Raw genomic sequence first — 27,769 nt, 5'->3', positions numbered from 1 at the left:
TTTCATTTTGGGTAAAAAGGGCACCAAAACTGTCACCAATGACCTGGGACCCCAGACACTATGAATTCGACACTAGTATCAATCATTTTCAATTACTTTTACATGTAACCCTTCCCCTTTACTAGTACTAATGGGGCTGAATTTGAATTTAAACATCTTCGAAAGTGTTAATGTTCATCTCAGAACCCCCAAAACCATGGATTCGACACTAATATCGGGCACCTCTCCCCGCTCTTAAGTTACGAGGATGAATTTTGATTTAAACGGCATCGGAAGTTTTACTGTTCATTTCAGCAATCCTAAAAACTGTGGATTCGACACTAATATCGGTCATTTTCGACCATATTTATATATCTTTTTTCTTCCCTAGTTACGGGGATGAATTTGGATTTAAACGGCATCGGAAATGTCACTGCTCATCTCAGCGACCCCGAAAATTACATATTTGACACTAATATCGGCCACTTTCAGTTATTTTTATATATCTCTTTCCTATCCAAGTTGCGGGCCTGAATTTGGATTTAAATGGCATCGTAAGTGTTAATGTTCATCAAAGCAACACTAAAAACTATGGATTTGACAATAATATTGGTCATTTTCGATCATTTGTGTATATAACTATCCTCTCCCCACCCCCAGGTCACGGCGCTGAATTTGGATTTAAACGGCATTAGAAGTGTTACTGCTCATCTCAGCGACCCCGAAAACTATGGATTCGACACTAGTATCAGTGGTTTTCGATCATTTTATATATATATATATATATCATTCCCTTTCCCCTCCCTAAAGTTTTGGCGTTGAATTTGGATTTAAACTGCATCGGAAATGTCACTGTTCATCTCAGGGGTCCTGAAAACTATGGATTCACACTAATATCGATCATTTTGCATCATTTTTATATAGTCTACCTCCCCCTCCCCCAATTTGCGGGGATAAATTTGGATCTAAACGGCATTGAAAGTGTCACTGTTCACCTCAGCTTCCCCGAAAACTATGGATTCTATACTAATATCAGCTATTTTCCATCTTTTATATATACCTCCGCTTCCCCTTCCCCCAAGTTGCAGAGCTAAATTTGAATTTAAGCTTCATCGGAAATGTCACTATTCATCTCAGCGATCCCGAAAACTATGGGTTCGACACCAAGATCGGTAGTTTTCAATATATATCCGCACTTCCTTCCTCCAAGTTGCACCTTCAAAGTAAAGTGCTAAAATCCATCCCAGGCCCTAAATTCATCTATGTTGAAAATTTTTATGAGATCAGTCTGGTGGTTCAAGAGTTCTTAAATTACAAATATATTCACTTTCATTTTTATATAAATAGATAATTTGTTGCACTAGAAAACAGGCGTTTGTTTACTTACAAAATTTTGTACATAAAGTTTATAGTGAATTCTGTATTTGAATATTAAATGATAGTAATTATATGTCTAAGTGACGAGTAATAGTGAAATTTACCTAGTGCTCTTTCTTTTAAGAAATAATTTGGTTAAAATTAACAAAATTTCACCAGATCAAAGAGCACATTAAGCACTCAGTTTCATTCAAGAGCCCTATTTGTTGCAAAACAGAAACGCTTCATGATGGTAGATGTGTATGCAATTGTAAAAGTTCTGTAATTAATGCACATTCAGGTGTAAACGACTAAAAAGCACATAAAGGAAATGAGTGCAGACAGTTAAATTTCAAGAAAATTACAATTTTATTTTCGAATGCTTATTTCTTTAAAATATTCGCTAACTTGCATTTTTCACGCATTCGAAAAAAAAAAAGAAGGTCCCATTACTAGTAAAACTAATCTAATACAAAGATTTTTGTTATTTTCCCAATTTTTCCGGAAAGAAACTGGAAAAAAGGTTTTTTACCATCAGGTTCAAAATTTCCGGAAATTTTACAACACTAGTCCGGAACATTAAAAATGTCAGTCCGGAACATGGCTTATAAATTTAATATCTCTGTTATTATCAGTTACCTTCATACAAAAATATTGCAGTGTAATACTACTTGTCTACTGTAAATTGTGATATGGGACACTATCAGATTGTCAGTACTTTCAGAGAATTGAAATGATGAGTTGCTTCATATTGAAACTAAGGTAAGAAACTAAGGCACTGTCAGTCCAGAACAGTGACTTCAATAATTAATTTCTATTTAAGTACTGTCATTGTAGAAATCGTATTCCAGTCAAAATCTAAGTCTTGAAATGCTTGATAGCTAAACAAAGTTACAGCATCCAGGAGCTTTCATTTCAGCGAAGATATTAATTGGAAGTCCAACATGTGTTCAGAACTGTCAGTCCGGAACACCTGGAAATGCTCTGAGTGAAGAACACAAGGGTTCAATGTTGCCAGCATTTTTATGACGAGTGGGACATATCCTCCATTGTTGAACAGAATATTTACCACTGACTACCGCTGGATCAGTCATTATGACCCCGAGTCCGACATTGATATTAAACCAGCAACCCAGCATTTAGAACACAGCTTGTATCCTCAAATATTGCAATGTTGAATTTGTTTCTTGATATCCTTGAAGTAGTACTGTATCATTGGGCTCCAGGTAATCAAATAGTAAGTGCAAAACATTAGCATATTAATTTTCAAGTACACTCATGTCGAAAATTATTGTTGCATGTCTATAAATATGTTGTAGGAATAGTTTTATAACGAATTCGCCCGGTATTTCTCATAATGTTAGTATGTGTATAATCAGCAAAGACATGTATGTGGCAAATTTCATCTCAAAAGAGCAGTAAATAAGAACAATAAAACAAAAATGAAAATAAAACTTTCTTGTCCATTTAGTGACATTTTATTTTACCTATTCTAATATTCGTATTTATAATTCCTTTCCTATTAAATTTACCACAAATATACATTTCTCAATCATACATTTAGGCCTAGTATCCATGGGCGCCCGAAGGGGAGAGCAGGGAGGGGCCTGCTCCGAAAAGGCTCACGAAAAGGCGTAATATACTAACCATGCAGATGGGCCCCCTCTAGAAAATTTTCTTCGGGCGCCCCTGCTAGTATCGGTATTAAAAGTACCCTGCAAAATCATTATCAAATTATATTCTTACAAGAAGACAGTTATAGATACGCGACAATCATTTTGGACATGAGTGTACATTTAATGAGAGCAATTTAAAAAGAAAACAAACTTAAATGCTTCATGAAGAATGGATTCTCCTAAAGGTTAACGCCAGGTCACATGTGTCATGGAAGGCTATGGAAGCTTTGGGGAAAATTGGTGAGCAATCTCTATATACTCCATACAGCTCATACTTCGCTCCTTTCAATTTCTAGGCTTTTGCGACAGGGACGGTTTTATAATTTTAATTTTGGGTAGACTCGCTCCCTCGCTTATGGATACATATACACATTTGATTGATTAATGACAGTACGAAATTACTATTACAGTAGTGGTTGATGCTATTTGTTAAATAATTATCTACTGTTAATATAAATAGTGAAAAACATATTTACTCTTTATTATATCTTTAGCGTTTTATATATATTTCAAAATTTTTGGGTAGTCCCATGCCTACCCGGTAGAGCCGCCACTGTTTTGCAGCACCTAAGAACTTAAGGAAGTTTAGCACGGATCAGGAAGTGAAAACTGCCACATCCAGTACCTAATATCAATTCTCAGAAAACGGTCCGCAATATGTATATCAGAGGCTGTTGCATAGCTGGAAATAAAAGATGCTATTCGGAGAAGAAAACCAGTGCCAACCCTCTTCCTAACTCGGACTCCTAATAGTGCTGCGGTGACTCAGTGGTAGAGCGTTCACCTCTGGTACGTGGGGTCCTTGGTTCGATCCGAGCTCGCGCCAAGTGAGCTTTGTGGTGGACAAACACCGTGTGCGCGGGTTTCCTCGGGATTCTCCCGTTTCCTTCCACTTTCATTCATTTCTCATCATCACAGTCTCCTTGAGCCTACCCAGCGTAATCGTGGGACGTAAAACAGATTTTATTTCATTTCATTCGAACTCAATAGTGATCCCAACCCACGAACTTTCGGAACAGCTCTCGTACTTATGTCAGAATAGATTTTATACCATAGCATATGAATAAAATAACTGTAATGTGTTTTTTTAAGAGGAAGATATAAAAATTTATTCTTACGTTAGTTGTTTTACAACAATATCTTTTATACTACCATAAGTGGCTATAATGAATATAGCTAATCCAAAACATAATAAAAATACATCTTTACAAATCAAGTAGATTTTATACGTATAACGGCATTCTTCTCTGTCCCAAAAAGTTATTAGATTAAAAAATGGTGGAAGCACGTATCCTAACATCGACAAAGCAACTGATCCTATTACAGTAACTAAAGGTCCCACATCAGGAAGAAATAACCCTGGTATACTTGTCAAGACAACTAATAAAGCACGGAAAATATATTCATAAGTCAGCACATTAGTTTCATTAATAAACTTACATTTTTTGATTCCTTTCCATGTTATATTGAAGGGGACATAGAAGTAAAGCAAGTGCGACAAAAGTATTGATAACCCGTAGAGAATTTGCGTAGAACGTGCAAGGCGCTCATCTGGTGGTAGGTTTGCCGTTATGGTTCCTTTTGGTTCTTTATACTTCCAGAAACCAAAAAATCCAATGGGACATGTGATAACTGTTATAAAAAGCATTGCCATAGGGATTACACCGAACGGCAAGGCATTATATTGAGCTGGTTTACGCATTTGAACCTCTATGGCATTCAACCCGCAAATGGGATTAATAGCAAACGCAATAGGTCCAAAAGTTAGAACAGACTCTTTGCCCACAATAAAAGAATCTCTTTCTTTGATGGGAGGCAAATCTGTAAAGAAATAGCTGTATAGAATTCCCAAAACTATTAACTGTAACAGCGTGGCAAGTATCGAGAAAGGTGCTAGGTACTCAAGATTCCTTATCAAATTAGGAAAAATAAGGAAAAGTATAACTGGAGACATATAGATGCGAACGTCATAATTGGTATTCGTGTAATAATCAATAACTATTTTCAAACTATCCGCGACAAAGACGACAAAAACTGCACATATACCATACATATTTAGAAGCATTAAGACATCAACCATAATCCTAGATGCTCTTGCAAATTTTTGAAATTTCTTAGGCCCCAGTTGAAAACAATATTCAGCGATATCTGGGTACAGAAGACCTGGTTGTTTTAATCTGCGACAAAGTTCGTGTGCACAGTTGATTAGTTGCCAGTTTGTATATCCTCCTATGATACATATTGTAAGTGAAAGTAGAAGTCCTCCACAAAGACCACTTCGACTAAAAGCTTGTGGAACAGACAATATTCCCAAACCAAAAGCAGTTTTCACAAGGTGAAAAAAGCCTTCTAAGTACGAGAGTGCACCTTCCACATCTCTGTAATCTGTTATACTATACCGTTCACTTTCTTCTGAAAGTTGATCTTTGTCACTCTGATTATCTGTTGAATGATCGACAGAAACTGTTTCCCCCTCTTGGTCACTTGATGGTGGAACTTCTTTCTTTTCTTCGTCACTGCTTCTTGTGGACTTTCTCTTTCGTCCAGGTTCATTTGTTGTGAGTTTAAATTCAGGTTCAGATTCACTTACTGTTTGCGATTCAGTTCCAGGTGGTGGAGTAACCGATCCACCTACGGTTGTACTTTTTTGTAGTTGATGAGATTTCCAGAATCGTACTTGCTTCATTTCTTTTACTTCTCTTACACTTATAAAAATATATTTAAAAAGCCATTATTGCTATAAAACTATATTTAAAAAGCCATTATTTGTTTTTCTTCACTTATTCTTTTCTTCCTTTGTCTTAACTTGTGTATAGGCATGTGTTGATATATTCGAATTAGTTATTGTCCTTATATTGCAGGAACAAAATCTAATAATAAATCATGATACAGCATATTACTTTTACAGATGTTATTTCCATGCAGTCTGAGTTTAAATATAGGGCCGTGGTGGCTCAGTACTAGAGCGTTCACCTCTGGTGCTTGGGGTCCCGGGTACGATCCCAGCCCCCGCCAAGTGAACTTTGTAGTGGACAAACACCGTGTGCGTGGGTTTTCTCGGGTTTTCCTGTTTCCTCCCACTTTCTTCATTCAACCATTTCATTCATTTCTCATCGTCACCATCTTCTTTAGCCTAGCCGGCATAAGCGTGGGACGTAAAACTCAAATATTTCATTTTTCAGTTCAAATATAAATATTTACAATCATAATTCACTTTTTATAGGCATTTTTACTCTTACTGTCTTAATAGAGTGTTTGTTAAGGTGCAGATTCACTTTAAGGTAGTTTACCCGTTATGGGTACAAGTACAGTGTGGCGACTTACGCCATAAAAAATGAAATTAAATCATTAAGGTTTACGTCCTACGATTATGGGGGCTAGGTTAAAAGAGACGATGATAATGAGAAATGAATGAAATAGTTGGATAAAAGAAAGTGGGACAACCCCGAGTAAACCTACGCACACGGTGTTTGTCCAGCACAATGTTCAGTTGGTGCAAGCTGGGGTCGAACTAGGGACTCCATGCACTAGAGGTGAATGCTGTACCACTGAGACACTGCGGCCCTTATACCATAAAATCTAAGTATAAAACAGACTTGTGCTAGGTGGCCACTAAAAGCGAGAATTAACTGTCTCAGTAGGTTAAATATAAATTCATTGAGCCTCATGCAGAGTCGTTCTGACGCCAAATTAGTGTCGTACTAAAAAGTTCAAGTAACATATGTTTCCTGCAGTAGTCAGACCGATGATATGCAGTGTTGGGTAAGTTACTTGTAAAAATGTAACGCGTTACAAGTTACTTTACTTTCTCTTAAAACGTAACGCGTTAGTAACGCGTTACTTGCCCCCAAAAAGTAACTGTTACTTTACTTCGAAAGTAACGCGTTACTAACGCGTTACTTTTAGGTCCGAAACTTTAAATATGTGAAAAAAATTTACTTCAATTTTCCGTACTACTATTACCACCGCTATTATTATTATTATTGTTATTATTATTATTATTATTATTATTATTATTATTATTATTATTATTATTATTATTATTATTATTATTATTATTATTATTGCACTTCTGAATCGCTTTATTAATACACAAGAACAAATTTTTACTTGTTATATGAACATTTTCATATAGTGTAACATTGATAAAATGCCATACTGCGTTACTCGTATGAATGAGTACGAGCGAGTTTTCTTTGAAACTCGATTCGACTAGAAACATACATCTTTGAGCTTGACCCGAGAACTCGGCTCGAAAAATTTTCTCCAACTCGACTCGAATTGGAGTCGACTTTCGAGTACTCTCTTCAAGTATATATTACATAGACAATATAATTATTATCTATGACACTACTACTACTACAACTTATTATTATTATTATTATTATTATTATTATTATTATTATTATTATTATTATTATTATTATTATTATTATTATTATTATTATTATTATTATAAGAACACCGCATATAAACATGAAAGATAGGCGGTTTATATTTGAATACTAAAAACTGGTTGATTGCCAACCTCGCTAGTCGTGAAGTCTAGGAGTCAAGGACATTGTTCACGACATTCTGAATTTGGGTCTAGGTTGAGTATTCGAGCTTGAGCCAAACACTGTTAAAAATTATAAGGCACTGGCCAAATATCTTCAAATCTGCTCGGCCCGGGCTTAGAATTGTCAACGCCTCGAGCAGCTCGGCTCACAGCTCAATCACTATCGACCTGAACCGAGAAGTGAGCCGAGCCAACAGCTCACCCAACCAACTCGGCTAGAGCCCTCGGCTCAGTTGAGCCGAACCGAGCAGATGGCTCATCCCAACCAAGCCAGTTCGAGTCGATGGTTCACCCCAAGCAAGCCGGCTCGAGCTATCTTCTCAGTTGAGCCGAGCGGAGCTGAGCTTGTTATAAAAAATCTCTTGTGGTCTCGCTATCGAGACGAGAGGAGATGCGAACAGTGTCCCCTCTCGTGAGCAACACTAAAAGCATTCCATATTACTGCTTAGCTTACATTTCTTATGGTTTTCGCTTTCCAGTGTAATCAGGCCATGATTTCAAAACGAGTTAAAACGAACGAGCCATTTAACAAACTCGACTGGACTCGAAACTCGACGCGATAAACTGAATCGGCTTGGAACTCGACTCGAGAATATTACCTTTGACTTGACTCGAAACTCGACTTGAATTCGAGTCGAATCGAGTTTTATCTTGACTTGTGCTCATCCTTATGCGTTAGAAAAAAATTGTTGCGTATTATTATACTGCTAAACTATTTATATAATAATAACAATGTTGTTATGTAAAATTAAAAATACAGAATATAGAGAAACATAACACTACAATCAATAAAATGAGAACACATGAACTGGGGGTGAATCAAAACTTGCCAGTAATTCTAAAGTCGATACATGCTTTTTAAAGCTGGTTTCAAACTCTATAATCAACGGGACTCTAGGATAAGCAAACTGGTCTGAAAGAACTCCAATATTACATACCATCAGCAAACTATTTTCTAGTAATAAAGTAGGCCTGCTCATCAGAACAGTTTATTCATATTAACCCCTTACTGTATATCGTTAATTATGGCACTCTACTTGTTGATATTTTCCACCAGGGGACTTTAGAAATTTTACTTTTAAATTCTGTCCACCATCATAATCAGCTCTTAAGAAAAAAGTATTCTTTCAAATGTTCGAACGGTAAAATATTTTCGTTCTCCATCTTCATAAAAACAACACCAATCAAAGTAAAATAGACTACCGGTATCATTGCACTCCTAGTTCACTCACTGAATGTATTGATTTGGAGCTGTCAAAATCTACGACAAAATCTTCCAGGTGCTTGCAATCAGTACACGTGATTTCCCTGAAGCTGTCCTCATCTTCCAAAAACAGCAAGTGGCACTACGAACTTATCTGTTTCTCTGTGTGTCAATGACTGTCGGTCACTGACATACGTAGTTCATGCTCGATTGTTTCATTCTGAGAAATTCACTTACAGGAAAGAAATATTTGTTTCCGAAAAAAAATACATAGCAGTTACTTATCCGAAATGTAACGCGAAAAAAGTAACGCAAACTAGGTACGTTACTTAAAAATTTGTAACGCGTTACCGTTACAGTTACTTTGGAAAAAATGTAACGCGTTACTAGGAAACGTTACTTAAAAAGTAACGCGTTACAAGTAACGCGTTACTTGCGTTACGTTACTTCCCAAGACTGATGATATGTCAAAACGACTCTGCATAAGGCTCATTAATTTTTTAAATATAAATTGTTAGAATTCCGATCTTAGGCTACTAATACATCTTAACAACATAACTAGTAATTTCATTTGCCTATGACTTGGTATTAAAATAATTAACTTAAGAAAAGAAAACACTTAATTAAACTGACGGAATTTTTCGTAAATTTTAGATTTTGTTAGCTTTTGTTTTTCTTTCTTGCAGGCAAGTAAGGTGTCTAGCAAATTTCATGTTTTAAAATAAGACTTATTAGCAGGTTGCTTGCTATCATACTTCTGACGAAAGACAAAATCAAAAGTTTTAATATGAATAATTCAAAAAAATAAAGAAAAAGAAAGAAAGAAATGACTACAGTGTAAAAATTGTGTTTGTAGAATAAATTTGGGATTCATATAAATTATTCTAATAAATAAGATGTTAAAAAACAATCTTCGTAATTTTGACAAACATGGACATTTTTTAATTAGGAATTCATGTCAACTTCAGTAGATTAAATAGAATCTTGATATATTGTAAGGTTCCACGTGTTCGTACACCGTATGTTTTTACACCACTTGCTTGATGTTAACACTCCTTAGACGGCATCCACAAAGAAGACGTCGTCCACGATTGCTAACGGTCGGCAAGTGACGGAGATCAACGAAGATCCGACATTTTAGGATAAAAGAAGACATGCATACCACAGAAGACATCAATGTCACCCAGTTGATCAAACCACCAACTCTCTAAGACGTCTGCTCATAGAGAGCTGCACTTCTTATACGTTCTAAGACGCATGGTCTTAGAGCTCCTTACTTTCTCTCTAAGACACTTGGTCATTGAGAGGAACCTAATTACAAATTCTCTAAGACGCCCGGTCATTGAGAGGCACCTATCCAGCACACCCTAAAGGTAGGTTTCCATTTTACATGAATCTTGTAGCTGTCATAAAAAGGAATCTTGCAACCCGATCTTTCTATTTACTGTTTACACATTACAACTTTCTGAAAGTAAGAAAGATATCTTCACCCATACAGCACTGCACTCTAGTGGACAAATAGTGAACCTTCTCATTAAAAACGTGTGTTTTGGCGCGCTTTCCCTCCCTATCTAAAAGATTCCGTTGTTTCGGAAGCGGCAAAACTTTTTTTCGTCAGCGAGAGGACAATAGCAGGTAGCAAACAAGACGTCCCAGAAAGTTGCATATGGTTCAACTCCTTGCAAGATGAAAAAAAAAATGTATGTCCCTTTGAAGACTATGCTTACATGGAGAAATATTAGGAGGTTTCAGGATTTTTTAAATGACAGCTACAAGATTCATGTAAAGTGGAAACGCACTCTAGATGCATGGTTTCTTTGACTTCACCAACAAAACTCCAACACAATTAGAGGAACTTACATTTTATTTGTAATATATTGTGTTCAAGAGAGAACTTTTATAATGAAAAGGTAATGGGAAAGTCCAAACTCTCGTGTACCATCTATAAACTCTACCCTACAAGACAGAAAGAAAACTTCACACAATTTAAAATCTTGAAAAAATTATCAAACATTCAAAAGCGCTATTCAGCTGTCACAAGTAGAATGTGCATAACGAGTATGTGTGTCATAGTTAGGAAAAAAAGATAATCAACATTCTGCAAGTAATAAATAAAACTTTCTTCTAGTAAACAAGAGAAACCGCCATCAAATTAGTTTTTTTCGATTTTCTCCAGATCTTCACTTGAGAATTTACCCTCAACCAGGGGTAAACGTGAGACGAAACGCGGGGGAAGCCATCTCCCCGCCTAAAAATATGTACTACTGCGTTCCCCCAGTTTCTAAAAATTACAATAGGTAAAGATAGGCAGGGGAACTAGGTCATGCCGCAAACCTACCATCACCCTACTTTTTCAGATCCACTTTTACCCCTACCTTCAACTACTTTACTTTGTCCATTTCGATGCCATCTATCGATGTTATAGTGTCTTTTATATTTGAACAATATTTTAATTAAACTGAAGTTATATGTTTAAGAGTTAATTTTAGGCTATATCTCATTAACCGTACATGTACTGTCGTCTTGCTAACATCATAACGAAAAACTGAACAAGGGCACAGATAAAAGTGAAGGGAGACGCCCTTCCCCTACTTCCAAAAATATCTATGGCGCCACCCGCTTCCTAACTGAGAAAAATGATTGGGTTAAAATTGATCCTATTGGTTCCTTTTTCTTTTTTACCCAACCAGGTGGTTCAAACTGATTCGACCTAAATAGGGTCAAAGCGTTTAGTTAAATTGGGTTGAAATAAGTTTAACCGAACGTGTAGTTAAATGTAGGAGTCTAACCCAACGACCCAATTGGTGTGAAATCGCATAACCGGTTAATACGTTTAACCCAATAATAAATTGGTGTACAATATGACTCAACAAAGTGTAAATTCCATTAACCTGATTATGGGTTTGACCAAACGTGTAGTGAAAAATGAACAAGCGTGGGGTAAGAAATGACCGGACATAGTGTAAATAACCCAATAATGAGGTAATATTGACCACGATGGAGTTAAAACATGGGAAATAATTAATTGATTAAAAAAGTCAAGGTCACATTGACCCTTACGGGATTTAACCCAACGTGTGGTTAATGTTAAATCGTTAGTTGGTTACAAAGGTTATCCGACACTACACAGCGAAAAAACTCAAAATGACTACCACTTTAGCGTGTTACTTGGGTTTTAATTCAACACCAAGGATATCGCCTTCCGAGCATATCAAAAATAACTATGTACTGACTGTGGGTATTTGCATTGGTTTTTATTGTTTAGTATGAGTAAAGCTTTACACAGTATATTTGGCATTTATGTCAAGTAACGAACAAGCTCTATGTTTTGTAATTAGTAACCAATAGCATTTTTTTAAACTTGTTAATAGTCTGACAACAGTTGCACGAGTAATAGTTGTGCTATCTGTTGTTCTTATGTGCTAGCAGATGGCAGCACTGCTATTCATGCATTGTGGCTTGGATGCATTTTTTTTTTCATTTTGGTGCTATTTTCTTCATCTGTAGCCTTCCGCTTGGGCCGAAGCTAACGCTACTATTGTAATAATGCTCTGTCAAGATATACCTCTGTATAATTTTGACTAATTAGACAGTAAATAACAAACATGTGTTGTAATTTTTGCAATACTAAATTGTCCACGTAAGTCAGCTTCCTTAGGCTATGCGTTTCACGCATCATGACACTTTCCGTTAATCGGGTATAACCCAGGAGTTGGTTTAAAATATTCTACAGTGACATATAGTCATGTTGTTGACCCAACGGTTAATACAGCTGGGTTGCAAGTGACCAGCTCTCCTTCCCAAACAATCCAGTTTGGTTTCAAACTTTTTAACCGCGCCGCGTGATCACGTTTCAACCCAATCAATTTTCTCAGTGTAAAAAAATTACAATGGGCAAAGATAGGCACTGAGGCCGACGTGACGTCATGCGTCTCGTTACCTTTCCTTTACCCTTAGATAAGGGTGTATGTAAGTATCAGTTTTCACTCAATAAAGGGAAAGATTTTCGCACAGCATTACTTTTTAGGTTTACAAATTGTTTTTTCTTCTTTCTCCCTTTTATTTTTTATACGCACGAGCTTCTTCATTCATACATATCGTTTTATTTAACTTAATAAAAACTATTGGTTTTTGTCTGTCTTTCCTTTGAACAATTGTTTTCCTTTAGAAGCTCATAATGTTACATAATTGTTGCTCTTAAATCGTTTTGAGCAAAATAAATTTATGTGAATTTCCAATAAGATACGTCCGCAAAAACATTCAGGCAGATACGTACGCATGGGCCAAAAGAGCAAATGCCTCTTAAATTATTCAGTATACTATACATTCTTTTAAACAGCACACTACAGTTTGCTACTATGACGTAAATGCTTAACGTGAAAAAAATAGGAAACCGTAGAAGTGTTAGTGTTACTCATACACGTATTTAATGTCTACTGGCTTTATTTAGGTTCTGCTATGTGTTAACCACCAAACTTCGTACATTATCATTTGAGGCTATGTCAGATGTATAATCTTTCGTTATTCGGGTACATTTATGATATCAGGAGATAAATTTGCCGAATTCCATTCGTGGTTATTGTGCGTTAAGGATTAAGCTATAGTTCAAATTGTATAAAGTTCTAATATAAATTCGTTTTTACATTTTCCAAGACTAGAAACATGGTCCCTTTACTGAGATGTGCCGGACGAAGTTTTTAGATGTGTGGGTGAAGGGGAGGGAACTTGTGAGTTACAGATCTCCCTTTAGCTCTGCTAAAATGAAACTATTCTTAATTATCGAGATAAATAAAACTGTACAAGAAATTTTCACAGAAAAATAAGAACTCTTACAGAGATAATGTCATTAATATTGGGGTTACGTCTGAAACTTATTAGAAGGGGAGGAGCAATGGTGGCTCAGTGGTAGAGCGCTCACCTGTGACGCATGGGGTCCTTGGTTCAACCCCATCTCGCACCAAGTGTTCTTTGCAGTGAACAAACACTGTGTGTGTGGGTTTTCTCGGGGTTCTCCCATTTCCTCCCACTTTCTTCATTGCACCATTTCATTCACTTCTCGTCACCGTCTTCTTTAGCCTAGCCAGCATAACCATGGGACGTAAAACTTAAAGATTTCTTATAATGTCACGGACCGCCCCCGCCCCCTTCACGAAATCCTGGCTACGTGCCTATTCCGAGCTTAACCCACAAACGCTCCTTGTGCCACCAGTGACCCATTTTATTTTTCACTACGTTATATGGGCTATATCATTCATTTATCCAAACCCCCGTTGTTCCACTTCAGGCACACTACCCGTTCTCTTGTTGTAGGAATTTCGTTCAGTTTTCTTCTCAGGTTTTCGATGTAACACGGTATTGTTCAATGCAGCTGCTAACGAATAAAACTGGTCTTGTGCGTTTGTGGGTTAAGATATAAGTAAAAAGACATTCAGAACAAATAATAAAGAAATTAAATCTACCTGATTTATAACAATAAGGAACGATATAAAAAGCAATAAGTTGATCACTACATGACTGTATACCTACGTTTTGGCCACCCTGTACAGAAATATCTTACAGGGTGGTTAGAATGGAACTGACTTAAAAAAAAAAAAAAAAAGATGTGTGGTTTTAATATGGTAAGAACTAGAAAAAAAAAGAAAATGCATTTTGAAGGATAATTCGGTGCTTTGTTTTTAAAGTCATAGTAATTCAGTATAACACCGCATGAGCTCCATTTGTGACTTGGACAATATCCCTCCTGAATTCAATCTTTCTCCATGTATTCTATAACATCTGAGGTGTGACAGAACCAATCGTATTCCAACTACAGTTCATCAAGCTTACGATTTACGAAAATTTTCACCAGAATACACAGATTTTCACATATTCCTCAGGAAAGAATTCAAAGTAGTTAAATCGGGTGAGCGTGATGGAGCAGAATTCGCCCAACACAACCTGTCCAACATGCAGCAAATTCCGTATCAAGATACTTCCTTACCCGTAGGCTCCAATGAGACAGAGCACCAGCCAGTAGGACTTTCACTTGAGGTTACAAATGATGCACGAGATGATCTGCGAAGTTTTTAAACACGTCTAAGAATGCATTTCCTGTTATGGTTTGGTCCATGAAAAAGAAGGGGCCTATAACTTCGTTGTGTTTTAAATAGCACCAAACGTGCAATTTGGGACTGTCTCGGAAATATTCTACATGCGCATGCGGCTTCTCAAATCCTCATATCCTAACTTTGTGTCTGTTAACACAGCCAGGTAAGTGAAAAGTGCTTAGTCTGAAAAAACAATCTTAGATAGAATTTGTGGTCGTTACCAATCTTGAGGAAAATTTCATTGCTAAATGCAAGTCTTTTTGCTTGTCATTAGGCTTGTTTCCTTGCAATAATTGCATTTTATACATGCGCAAACGTAACCGTTTATGTACCACACCATGCACAGTTGACCTTCGGATTCCCAACTGCCTGCTCGCAGCGCAAATTGACTTCCTATGCTTTTAGCGTATGGCTGGCTCTACGAGGATGCGTTTCCAATGCATTACCCCACCTCCCACCCCCGCAGCGAACGCGGCCTAGGTGGCTACTCGATAATTTTACTTTCGGTGTTGTATTATCTGTGATTGTGTATACTGTAATTCTCAGATGTTCGCTTTCTCGAGACCAAGGTGCGTTTGAGTATATCAACAGTTTAACCAGCTACAAGTCTATGTGGCCATCACAGAAGAATAGCTCGCAACCAGAGATGCACTCAATCACTCCATAGTCGTGGGAGAAAGAATCGAAACTCAAGAAACCTGCCCTAAACGTGTGGATAATCTGTATGAAGTTTGCTCAACGGAATATATATATATATATATATATATATATATATATATATATATATATATATATATATAAGAAACTCGAAATTTAGGAAAATAAAAGAAATTTCAGGACTTGTGATATCCATCAATGGGTTCCCTGTAAAATTTCCTCTATGCAATCTTCCTACGGCGATTTGTCAGCACCATGAATAGGAAGACGAACTAATAATGTGCAAATAACTGATGAAGCTGTACTGTATCAACCAATAAAAGAAATAGTTATTTTACTATACTACTTCTTTGGAATATAAAATAAAACAGGTTATTTTTAATCTAAACTTTTATTTGTTTCAAGGAAGTTGCGTAGTATTATCACAAAGGTTTTACAGAAGATAGGGAGCAACGGTACGTTTGCTTTACGCTCCTATTGTTAAGCTGTTCCAAAGTACGTGTCAACATTTGTGACCAAGCATTTTTAAAATACCACATACATATGACATTCTTATATTTTCCACACACATCACATTAACTGTCATATTACATACAAAACCCTTTGCTTTTTATACACGTATGTGCCTTCTTTCATTTACTTTTAGTATTTTCATCAATTGTTTAACCCCTTTCTGCATGTTTTTTTTTTCTTTTAGCGAAAAAAATAATCAGTATTGGAAATCCTCATTATGGGAACTTGAAAAATGAATTAAAACTTGAATTTTAGATTTTTCACTTAATTCCGACAAGCAATAAGTAAGTGCCATATATGACACACTTACAACTCACAAAGAACATGCCAGATGACACCAAAATCTCTTATTCATACACGTCAATATCTCACACAGCAGACAAAACAGTTATTTGACGCCTTTGATAAATCACAAAAAAGCTAAAGTGAAAAAAGGGTATGCGCCATATATGGCACGGCATGCGGTAAGCGGTTAAAATTCCAATTTCCATAGCTGTACACTACAGCTTGCATTAACAGGCACCGCATCTTTGCCACATATATATCAAAAGAAACTTAACCTCACATGCACAAATAAAATGTATCGGTACACAAAAAGATGAAAAAATCTTAACCTAATCTAACCTACAACGCATTCACACACATACCACACACACACACACACACATACACACCAACACACAAGACATTTTTTTCCTTTTTTTCTATAGAGACGTTTCGGTTGGCATTTAAGGCCAATGTTTAAAATCGTGATGCGGTTTTGTCACTTACTGTGCCTCTGCACCTAAATGAATAAGCACACAATGTAGAAAACCAGTTACCCCTATCTGAATCTTAGCAACACAGTTTATCAGCTTCTCTCAGCCAAAGTACAGCTTTAAAATAATATTTCAAGATTTTCCAGACGAATACTTTAGCAGGTTAAAAAAAATAATATATAAATTCAATGCCAGAAAACGTCGTTCCTATCCCCTATCCGATTTGTTTACATTTGGGGGTCGAAGCAATACATGGCCAGACAAGTGAAATAATAAAATTTAAAAAATAATAAAAACGAATGGTACCGTATATCTAATATTAGGCTTACTTTTAATTCATTCCAAAAGCAAATTATGTGAAAAGAACATATTCTTACGTTTTATCAGTGATTTATTCTATCCCCCCCCTTTTTTCTTAAACTTACGCCGTCACATATTGTCTGAGTAATTAGGTAGATCCTTTGGGAACGGAAGGGATTACGAACGCATAATTGCACTGAAATACATTATGAAACACACCATCATAATACTGTATCTTACTCGGTAAATTTTGAAGGTAAAAAAAAAAAAAAAAAAAAAAAAATCCCGTTGCATGTTTTCGAGCACTTGACACTTGGTTTCACTCAACGTTTAAAACTGAACATTACTTACAGTAATCCAGTAGTGATGAGCAATCACACCACTTGAGATTCGAAGTGTTGTCCCTCCGAGAATAAACACATGATGTCCTAATTACAAACAAGGGGCTTTAAGATTGGTTTAAAGGGACAAGCTTTGCCGATAGATGGCACTGCAATCTTCGTATCTTTCCCATGTATTTTTTACCTTTCACGAAAACTTACAATTTCTCTTACAATTTTCAAAATAGAGACTTCAAAGTTTTAGAGAAGGAACTTCATAACCTATTAAAGGGAACAATCCGTGCCGATTTTTTATTTAGAAATTTCTTCATTGTTGTAATGGCTTGATTGTTGAAATGGATACCCAAACTTTTAACAATGGAATTATTTTAACTGTGAAGAAAATTCTGAATAAAAAATCGGCACGGATTGTTCCCTTTAATAGGTTATGAAGTTCCTTCTCTAAAAATTTGAAGTCTCTAGGTTGAAATTTGTAAGAGAAATTGTAAATTTTCGTGAAAGGTAAAAAATACATTGGAAAGATACGAAGACTGTACTGCCATCTATCGGCAAAACTTGTCCCTTTACACTAACCTTAATATTCATCCTTCAGTTTCGGTTTGTGTTGCATTGGTTCGGCTTTTACTTACTTTGGCAGTCCTTTACATGTGATATCCTTAATTTCTCCTTTCTTTATTTGGACCAGTTTATAATTATAAACTCATTAGTCCGTTAAAAAAAAATCACACCTCCGAAGAACGATGTTACTTGTCAGCATTCGCCATATTAGCGAAATCAACACATAAGCTGCCTCACCAAATTTTACGCTGCTCGCTTCGTTCCGTTCAGCCGCGAACTTGTAAATCGCAAAATTGTCAGTTGAATAACACTTTTAAAAATATTTTTGCATAAATCTGTTCTGCAGCAGCGTTCTTGTCCACTTTTATTAAAAACAATAGACGGGCAGCATCTAGCAAGCTACTACCCTCTTGAAAACTGACACCATACGAGCAACACCCTCTTATAATTTTGTTTTGTACCAACAATAAAAAGTTTTGTACCAGTCCCAAAATGTCCCAAAATTTTAGATTTAATGTGGATCTCCAACTTGACCTCTGAGTTCCACATGTGCCGATTTGCATCAAAGTGATGTCATTAGATAGAAAAAGTTTTGTACTATTTTGTACCAACAATAGAACATTTTGTACCTGTCCCAAAATGTCACAAATTCAAACTTATAATTTAGAACGCATAAATAAATCTGTCCCATAAACACATATCTCAATGATAATGGTCTCATTAGATAAAGAAAGTTTTGTACTGTTTTGTACCAACAATAAAAAGTTTTGTACCTTTCCCCAAATGTCCGAAATTCCATCTTCTAATGCGGAACACTAAGGTGAAGATGGAGTTCCACATAGCCCGATTTCTTTCGAAATAGTCTCATTAGATAAAGAAAGCCTGAATTTGGGACATTTTGGGACTGGTACAAAACTTTTTATTGTTGGTACAAAACAGTACAAAACTTTATTTAATGACTTCACTATAATGCAAATCGGCAAATGTGGAACTCAGAGGTCAAGTTGGAGTTCCGCAATAACATCTAAAATTTGGGACATTTTGGGACAGGTACTTTATTGTTGGTACGAAACAGTAGAAAACTCTAGTATAATTTTTTTGTGAATTGTTACATAGAAAGCTGAGATGACTGTTGGCGTTCTACATTAAAGGATGCAATTTGAGACATTTTGAGACAGATACAAAACTTTCTATTGTTGATACAAAACAGTACAAAACTAGTACAAAATTCCGGTACAACTTTTATTTGTAAATTCTTATTTGGAAAACTGAGATGACTATTGGCGTCTCACACTAGAAGATGAAATTTGGGACATTTTGGGATAGGTACAAAACTTTTTTTATTGTTAATACAAAACAGTTTAAAACTTTATCTAATGAGACAATTTTGAAAGAAATCGGGCTCTGTTGAACTCCATCTTGACCTTAACGTTCCGCAACAGAAGATGCAATTTGGACATTTTGGGACAGGTAAAACCTTTTTCAAATACTAGAAAAGAGTTCAAAACATTCTTGATATAATGAAATACGGTGTATTTTCAGTGAAATAGATGTATGTTGAGCTAAGATTTGTTTATGCGTTCCAAATTAGAAGATTTAAAAGTACAATATTTTTTTTGTAAATTATTACGTGTAAAACTGAGATGACTGTTTGCGTTCTACATTAAAAAATGAAATTTGAAACATTTTGGGACAGGTACAAACCTTTTTATTTTTTGGTACAAAACAGTACAAAAATTTATTTTTCTAATGAGACTATTTTGAAAGAAAACGTGGTATGTGGAACTCCATTTTGACCTTAGCGTTCCGCATTTCAAGATGCAATTTAAGACATTTTGGGAAAGTACGAAACTTTCTTTTTTAGATAGTAGATAAAAGTAGATAGGGAGTGGTACAAAACAGTACAAAACTTTATCTAATAACATCACTTGAATGCAAATAGGCAAGTGTCGAACTCATAGGTCTAGTTGGAATTCTACAATACAATTTAAAATTTGGGACATTTTTGGACAATTACAAAACTTTTTATTGTTGGCACAAAACTAGTACAAAACTCTAGTGTAATTTTTTTGTAAATTATTACGTAAAACTGAGTTAACTGTTGGCGTTCTACATTACAAAATGAAATTTGGGACAGGTACAAAACTTTGTTTGTACAAAACAATACAAAACTTTCCTTATCTAATGAGACGATTTTGAAAGAAATCGGGCTATGTGGAACTCCATCTTGACCTTAGGGTTCCGTATTACAAGATGGAATTTGGGACATTTGGGGACAGATACAAAACTTTTTATTGTTGGTACAAAACAGTACAAAACTTTCTTTATCTAATGAGACCATTATCATTGATATATGTGTTTATGGGACTGAGAGTTGTTTGCGTATCCCAAATTTGAAGTTTGAATTTGGGACATTTTGGGACTGATACAAAACTTTTTATTGTTGGTACAAAACAGTACAAAACTTTATGTAATGATGCCACTTTGATGCAAATCGGCGAATGTAGAACTCAGAGGTCAAGTTGGAGTTCCACACTAAAATCTAAAATTTGGGACATTTTGGGACTGGTACAAAACTTTTTATTGCTGGTAAAAAAAAACAGTACAAAACTAGTACAAAACCCTGGTATAAATTATTTTTGTAAATGGCGATGTGAAACTCCATCTTGACCTACCTCCCCAAAAAACAGGTCTGGAAGAAACACGGTTCCCCGGATAGTGTGCTCGCCGAGGGAGTCGGTGTCCCGACAAAACGTACCAGCGACAAAACGTACCACTTGAATTTTCGCGACAAAACGTACCACTTTTGACGACCTGTCATGGATTAATTAAAGCATTTCTGATATTTGTTCCACGACAAAACGTACCACTTATTTAAATTACAACCTGTCTTGGACTAATTAAAACATTTCGGATATTTAATCTGCGACAAAACGTACCACTTCAAGCATTTTTTTTTTTTTTTTTTTTTTTTTAGCGTGTTCACAGATTATTCTCCAGATCGAACAAACTTCTCTTAAAGGTTCTGTACGTGACAAACGTAACATTAAACACGTTTATCAGCGAGTAAGAGAACACGAGTCTTCCAAAATACATTGGACCAATGTGGGTGCTTACATGTCTAACAAAAGAGAACATAATGTTAAGAAATTACTTCCTCATGAACAGGTAAAACAACAGCAGTATAAGGTTGAGAAGAACAGACAGGTAATGTATCGAGTTGTCAAAGTGCAGAAACTCATTGGTAAAAGAGGACTCATTTACAGAGGAAATGTAGCAGCCTATAAACCGAAAGACACAGCTATAGATCATGGAAACTTTTTGGATGATATTATTTCTTTCTTAAGCAAATTTGATCTTCCGCTTAAAAGTAATTTAGATAAGGTCACCGAGAAGAGTCATATACGAGGAAGTAAGCAGGATAGTGGTCGCATAACTTTTACTAAACACGGTGAATTATGTTTTGAATGCTATCAACACACTTATCAGAGAAGATATTTCGAAAGAAGTCTCTCAAGCTTCAATATTTTCTGTTCTATTAGACACTACTCAAGATATAGTAGTTTCAGGCCAGTGCTCTGTTGTTTTACGGCATGTTAAAATGGTTGTTAAACAAAGTATTGTTGTCATTATAAAATGCATATCTACCGCAGGCCAGTGTCCTTGCGGTTTACTGCTGGAAATTCTGCAGAAGTTGATATTAAGAAGTGTATTTGAAATTCAACCGATGGCTCAAGTAACATGCAAGGACAACATTCGGATTTTTACAATTCACCTGTGATCAGTTACACATGTGATTCAGTTGATTTTGAGTTTAACGGCCCTTTAGCAGCGAGGCTATATGAGACGGGACATACTGATTTACGGGAAATCCGAACAACATGAGTTCCCGCCAGGAATCGAACCCAGGTCTCCCACAACAAAGGCGCATACGCTAACCGCTTAACCACTAAGAAACTCAGTTACACGTGTGGTGTTACGCTCATATACTCAATCATGTCATATGTGATCTGAGAAAAAAATGCATTGATTCTGTGTCATTGTTCTGCTGAATGGCTGTGCGATATTTATGCGAGTCTTATCAGCGAATGAACATTTGGAAGATCAAATGTTAACAAAGGCGTTTTACAGTTATTGCGGAAACAAGATGGTAGAAAACACACTGTTTTTCAGAAAAAGTTTGGTCATTTTTCGAACCCAGAAAGTGCTTTGTATATAGAGTCGACCATAATAATTAAGAAAATTGCTTCTACAGAAAATATCAAACCAAAAGCTAGGTGTAAAGCAAAAGGATATATCGTCGGCGGCAATTCAAAACCTGCTATGTGCATTTTGCAGGAGAAGCGAAAAACAGTATCCTGGTTAGCTTTTTGGCTTTATAAAAGTGATGTTATAAGTAATATTTGATGCTGCACGTAACTTGATACCTTTTCAAGTAACTTGAGAAGGTACCAGTTACGTGCAGCATCAAATATTACTTATAACATCACTTTTATAAAGCGAAAAATCTAACCAGGATACTGTTTTTCGCTTCTCCTGCAAAATGCACATAGCAGGTTTTGAATTGCCGCCGACGATATAAAAGATCTTCTCAAGTTCAAAACAACTCGGACAGCACAAATGTTCCTTAAGATATTTCAAGTGACGACTTCTCTGTCAAACTATCTCCAAATAGAGGGTGCTGCTAGTGTAGTCCTATCGGATGGTGCAGACTACTCTGTTCCAAGTGAAAGAGTAGAGAGATGATTTTGAATCCGTTAAGAATGCAGTATTAAGCTTTGCAGAATGGGCCAATAACAAATTTGAAGACTTAGAACGTGATTTCTTTTTTCTTTTCTATTGACCTGTCGACAATTCGCCTTCAGAGATGGACAAAAATTTTCCTGTGAATATGAAAATTAAGCTGCTTCTATCCCATGAACAGGTACTGCATCGACGCATTCAACACAATATTGGACATGGTAGTTTCGAGTATTTCTTCAAGATTCAAGAAGCAATGTACTTTATGGATTATTTGGACCCTAGACACTTCAACCAAGTAACAGAACTTCCAGATGTGCTTTTTGATAAACTTACATATTTTCTGAAAAACTTCAGTAAAGAAGTTTCCAAGGATACTATAAATGTATTCTCTTGAACTTTTGAAGGACGTGGATATCCTTGAAAGTCAGTCTTGATGACGAACACAACCGAGAAAAAATGACTGCTGATGTTGCAAGTGATTCAGAATTAGGAGAAAATACATTTGTTTACAAGGAAAGCGAATGCAAAACGTGTTGCAAAATTGTCCCATGTGCTGCTTTTAATTTTGCAGAATTGTAAATTTTGCAGTAATATTTATCCAAGTTTCCAGCATACAAAGTTTTATTGACTTTGCCCATAACTCAGGTAACATGTGCAAGAAATTTTTCAAAACTGAAATAAACTGAAATACATTAAAAATAAGCTAACGAGTACCATGTCTCAGAAACATTTGAAAACATTTATGTTGATGTCTATTGAAAAAGATTTATTAAAAAATATTTCGAATGCAAAAGTGATAGATACAGTAGCATCAAAAACTAGTACACTAAAACATCTGCTAATTTTGTAATATACGTTCTCCTTGAACTTCATAAAATATTTTGAACAATTCAGAATAATATACTGATGAAAGAATATCAGGTTTTAATTGTCAATTTGTTAATACTATTGACTTACTGTAGAAAGAAAACGGTGCAATTGATTTGTGATATTGAGATGCTGGTGGCCCTTGTGGGAGAAAGCGCCCGCGCCCCTCTAATAATGCATATCCGTCCCTGGTCCAAAGCCTGAATAAAGTGTGATGGAAATCAGCAAATATTCAAATATTGCATATGCAAGATTCTTGCAGGCATGGTCTTAGTCTTAGCCTTAGTCTTAGTCTTGGTCTTGCATCGGTACTTTTCTCACCACCAATCTATTCAACTTTTAACCTTATTTTGGCCGATATATATATACTTACATACTGTCCTATCAAGTGGTACGTTTTGTCGCCTGACATTATTTGATGGCTGATTGGAAGACTCTTCGCAAGTAGCCCTCCAGGCAAGTGGTACGTTTTGTCGCTTGTCATTATTTAAAGTGTTTTTATAAACCCTTCACAAGCATCCCTCAGGGTAAGTGGTACGTTTTGTCGTTGGTACGTTTTGTCGCTAGTACGTTTTGTCGCGTATTCGGGACGTCATCCCTCAAACTTAACAGGCTAAATTGTCTTAGATGCCAAAAGCCCAGAAATCTAAATCCCTTGTTTCCTTTACTAAACTAAAACAACCTACGTGGCTTGAAGAACCGAAGTTATTAAATTTGTATTAGAAAATTCTGATTCTTGCAATGAAATGCGAAATTAAAATAATCAAAAAGTAACAAACGGAGCCACTACGGGAACGTAAAATTCTTTCTAAGTTGACAAGTATTGTTGAATACCTGCAAATCTGTGTAAGGGGGAGAGAAAAGAAGAATTTAAAAAGGGGGGTTGTTCCTCAATAAAAACATCCTCCTCTCTTAAGAAATCAATTAATACGAATGTATATAATGACACTCATTTTTTAAAGTTTACACTTTATTTTCAAAGAAAAAGGTATTAAGACTATTCATGGCTTTGGATTGATTGTTTTAACAAAAGAGAGACTGACCAAAGCTTAAAACCCACTTTATTTTAAATTATAATTTAAAATAAAGTGGGTTTTAAGCTTAATTTAAAATAAAGTGGGTTTTAAGCTTTGGTCAGTGTCTCTTTTGTTAAAATAAGAAAAAGGTATTTTGAGAATTTATTTAACAGCTAATAAAAAGGTTAAAACTGGCAAAATAGTATCACAAAATACGCTATATTTAAGGCTATAAGCATTTCGTAAATTTGTATGGTTAAGTGCCTACCTAAATATGCTAGATTCAGCCAAAAATAGGCCAAATTGGCATCACTGATAATCAACAATAAAATTGTGTATTGCGATCTAGGTTTTCTTTCTTTCCTTTTTTTTTATATAGAAAGGGAGGTGGCGCTTTTTTGTTAACAAAAGAAAGAGTGGCAGTACTATTTATAAAAACAAGGGGAAAGAGTAATAATAATATAAAAGAACTCAGTCTCCGTGGATGAGATTTCAAATTGAATTTCATGAATTGCATGTGTAGTGATCTTAAATAGGGATATACCTTATTTTCTATTTAGCTTTGGGTTGCCATAATACCCTATCTTAGCAGGTACCACCCGATTTTCAGGTTCTATATTCGTCCCCCGCTTAATCATATCTTAATCACGAAAAACCACCCGCTTTTTGAGATTGGAGAAAAATCTAAGACGACTTAGTTGATAAAGTATTGGTATATTCAACGTAAACTACTACCTCTGACAATCACAATCGCGATTGAGTTGAATTTGGGCTCAGGCTCAGGCTGTGGGCTAACTGAGCAGTGCGCGTGTGTAGGGCCATTTGCTAATAAGAGATCTGCTCTAATGCACAGTGGTTTTCTTTGTGTAGTTCATGTGTTTTTAATATAATGTATTGGAGGTTCTATACGAATGAATATTCATTTGTAGATGTTGTGACAAACATACTTTAATTATTCATGCCTTCATAAGCTACAACAATGGTGCCCACCCCCTCATGTCCATGACGCACCCCCCTCCATTGTCTATCCGTAGATGTTCTTCCATGAAAAAAAATCTTTGCGATTAATTTTTACACCCCCTCAAACATATTTATATAGATTTTTAACCCCTCAAGATTTCAATGACGCAGTTTGCGTCATTGCCCTCCTTTGTGGGCACCCCTGAGCTACAAGAATGCCGAACGACAATTACAAGTGTAACTTTAAAGACTCTTATAGAAGAGAATTTACGTTTTTTAGCCAGGACAGAACTCAATTTGAAGCAAAATGTACACTCTGGAAAACTATTTCGTTTGAAAAGTAGGCTGCAGGGAAGCAAACTGGACCCCACCTGATTTTTATATATTTTGTAAACTGGACCACGAGGAACACGAATCTAAAGGAGTTTTGACATTCCGACTTCCGGAACTCGAGATATTAAAACTTAAATTTTAATATAGACGCTATGAATCTATATGAGAAAAAAAAAACAATATTCTCTATACGAAACATATTATGTCCTGTGAGATATATAACGATAACCAAGAAAGTTATGTCGCTTTTTGTGGAGGTCTGTGTTCAATTGGCCCTCACAATGTGAGTTGAATGCGAATGGAGATAAGGTGAAGGTCAGTTGCTGGTGTGGGTATATCCAACATTCTACCTGGTTGTAGCAGTTCAGTTACAACGTGAACTTGTGTAAGGACAGAGTGAATATGGAACCTCCACAGAGCGTCATAAGGTCGTGTATGCTGTAAGAGTTCAAACTTGGGTCAAACGCTACTGCAGCGGGGCGGAAGATATCTCAGGCCTTTCGTAAGAGTGTCGTGATTACGCAGACAGTGCAAGGGTGGTTTAGCAAGTTTAAGGACGGAGACGAAACACCCACGAAAGACGCAACAAGTGCCGGAAGATCAACACATGTACAAAATGAAGATCTTCAGGTAGCAATTGAGGCGAACAGTGGACAGACATGTGAGGAACTGGGGCTACAATTCAATGTGAGTGGAGAAACCATTCGGCAGCACCTTCATCAACTTGGGAAGCACTACAAGTTGGGCCTATGGGTCCGACATGATTTGACACCGGGCCAGAAGGCTACGCCAGCAGATACCTGTGTTTATTGGCTGTCTCGTCTGAGGAAGGAGCCATTTCTGGACAGGATGTTGATTATCACCTGTTCCATTCCTTGGACACTCAACTTAGAGGACTCCAGTTCAACTCCGTAGTAGAGGTGCAAAATGCACTTGATACCTTCTTCGCTTCGCGGCAAACCAAGTTCTACCGCGAAGGAATTCATTCCCATCCCGAACGTTGGCAGAAAGTCGTTGATACTGATGGGTACTATTTTTGATCTTCCTGGTACATCTTAGGGGACATATCGATGCTCTAAGATGATAGGTCAAAAAGCAACAGAGCTTTCTTCGTTACTTTTATACATACTATATAAAACTACTGTATAAGTTCTAGTATCTCGAATTCGGGAAGTCGGAATGTCAAAATTCCTTCAGATTATTGCTCATTTTGGTCTAGTTTACAAAATATATAAAAATCAAATGGGGTTCTTTTTGATTCCGTGATCACTTTATGTTCGAATATCTCGAGTTCCGAAGTTCGAAATGTAAAAATACCTTCGGATTTGTATTCCTCGTGGTCTAGTTTACAAAATACATGAAAATTAGGTGGGGTCCAGTTTGCTTCCCTGCAGCCGAAAGGTACATTGGAAGTGCCATCAAAGAAATAACTTAAAAAAAAAAAAAACACCGAAAGATCCTAGGTCAGTATTTGTAACACACAAGTTCACATCAGTACTTACGTTTTAGAACCCCCCCCCCCACTTTTCTGGTTTTAAAATATGGCAACCCTAATTTAGCTGTAACTTGTACAATCATCGAACTATCCCTTTCGCACACTGGTGCACATCACTGGCGTAAATCGCGTAGGGGACGAGGGGGACATGTCCCCCCAATCTTGGACCTGGGGGGACTGTCCCTCCCAATAATCTGACTTAAAAAGTGATTTTTGGGATATGTGTGATGATTTGTGTCCAACTGCCACAAAGGAATGTAAGATGAAATTGATTTATCTTGGCTTTTCCATTTTTTAAAAAGAATCGTATTATGTAGTATTTTAAACTGAACTTCTTGCTGTAGTGCGTTTAGTACTGTCATCAATATG

At 36.2% G+C, this 27,769-nt stretch overlaps 2 protein-coding genes across 4 annotated transcripts in view; one reads left to right on the top strand and one right to left on the bottom strand.

Moving 5' to 3' along the window:
- Window positions 1-27,769, top strand: part of Pkc53E (Protein C kinase 53E) — a 1,159,983-nt gene that overhangs the window by 907,506 nt on the left and 224,708 nt on the right. The gene's annotated exons all lie outside the window — the stretch shown is intronic.
- Window positions 4,080-5,923, bottom strand: LOC145680528 (proton-coupled amino acid transporter-like protein acs). The gene has a single exon (XM_081751142.1). The coding sequence runs from the start codon at window positions 5,695-5,697 to the stop codon at window positions 4,126-4,128; it is 1,572 nt and encodes a 523-aa protein (XP_081607268.1). The 5' UTR covers window positions 5,698-5,923; the 3' UTR covers window positions 4,080-4,125.

The sequence above is a fragment of the Thermobia domestica genome, chromosome 3 (genome assembly GCF_964235325.1).
Source record: "Thermobia domestica chromosome 3, izTheDome1.hap1.1, whole genome shotgun sequence".
Lineage (NCBI taxonomy): Eukaryota > Metazoa > Arthropoda > Insecta > Zygentoma > Lepismatidae > Thermobia > Thermobia domestica.
The sequence above is the reverse complement of the archived record's forward strand: the minus strand, read 5'-3'. Positions and strand labels throughout refer to the sequence as shown.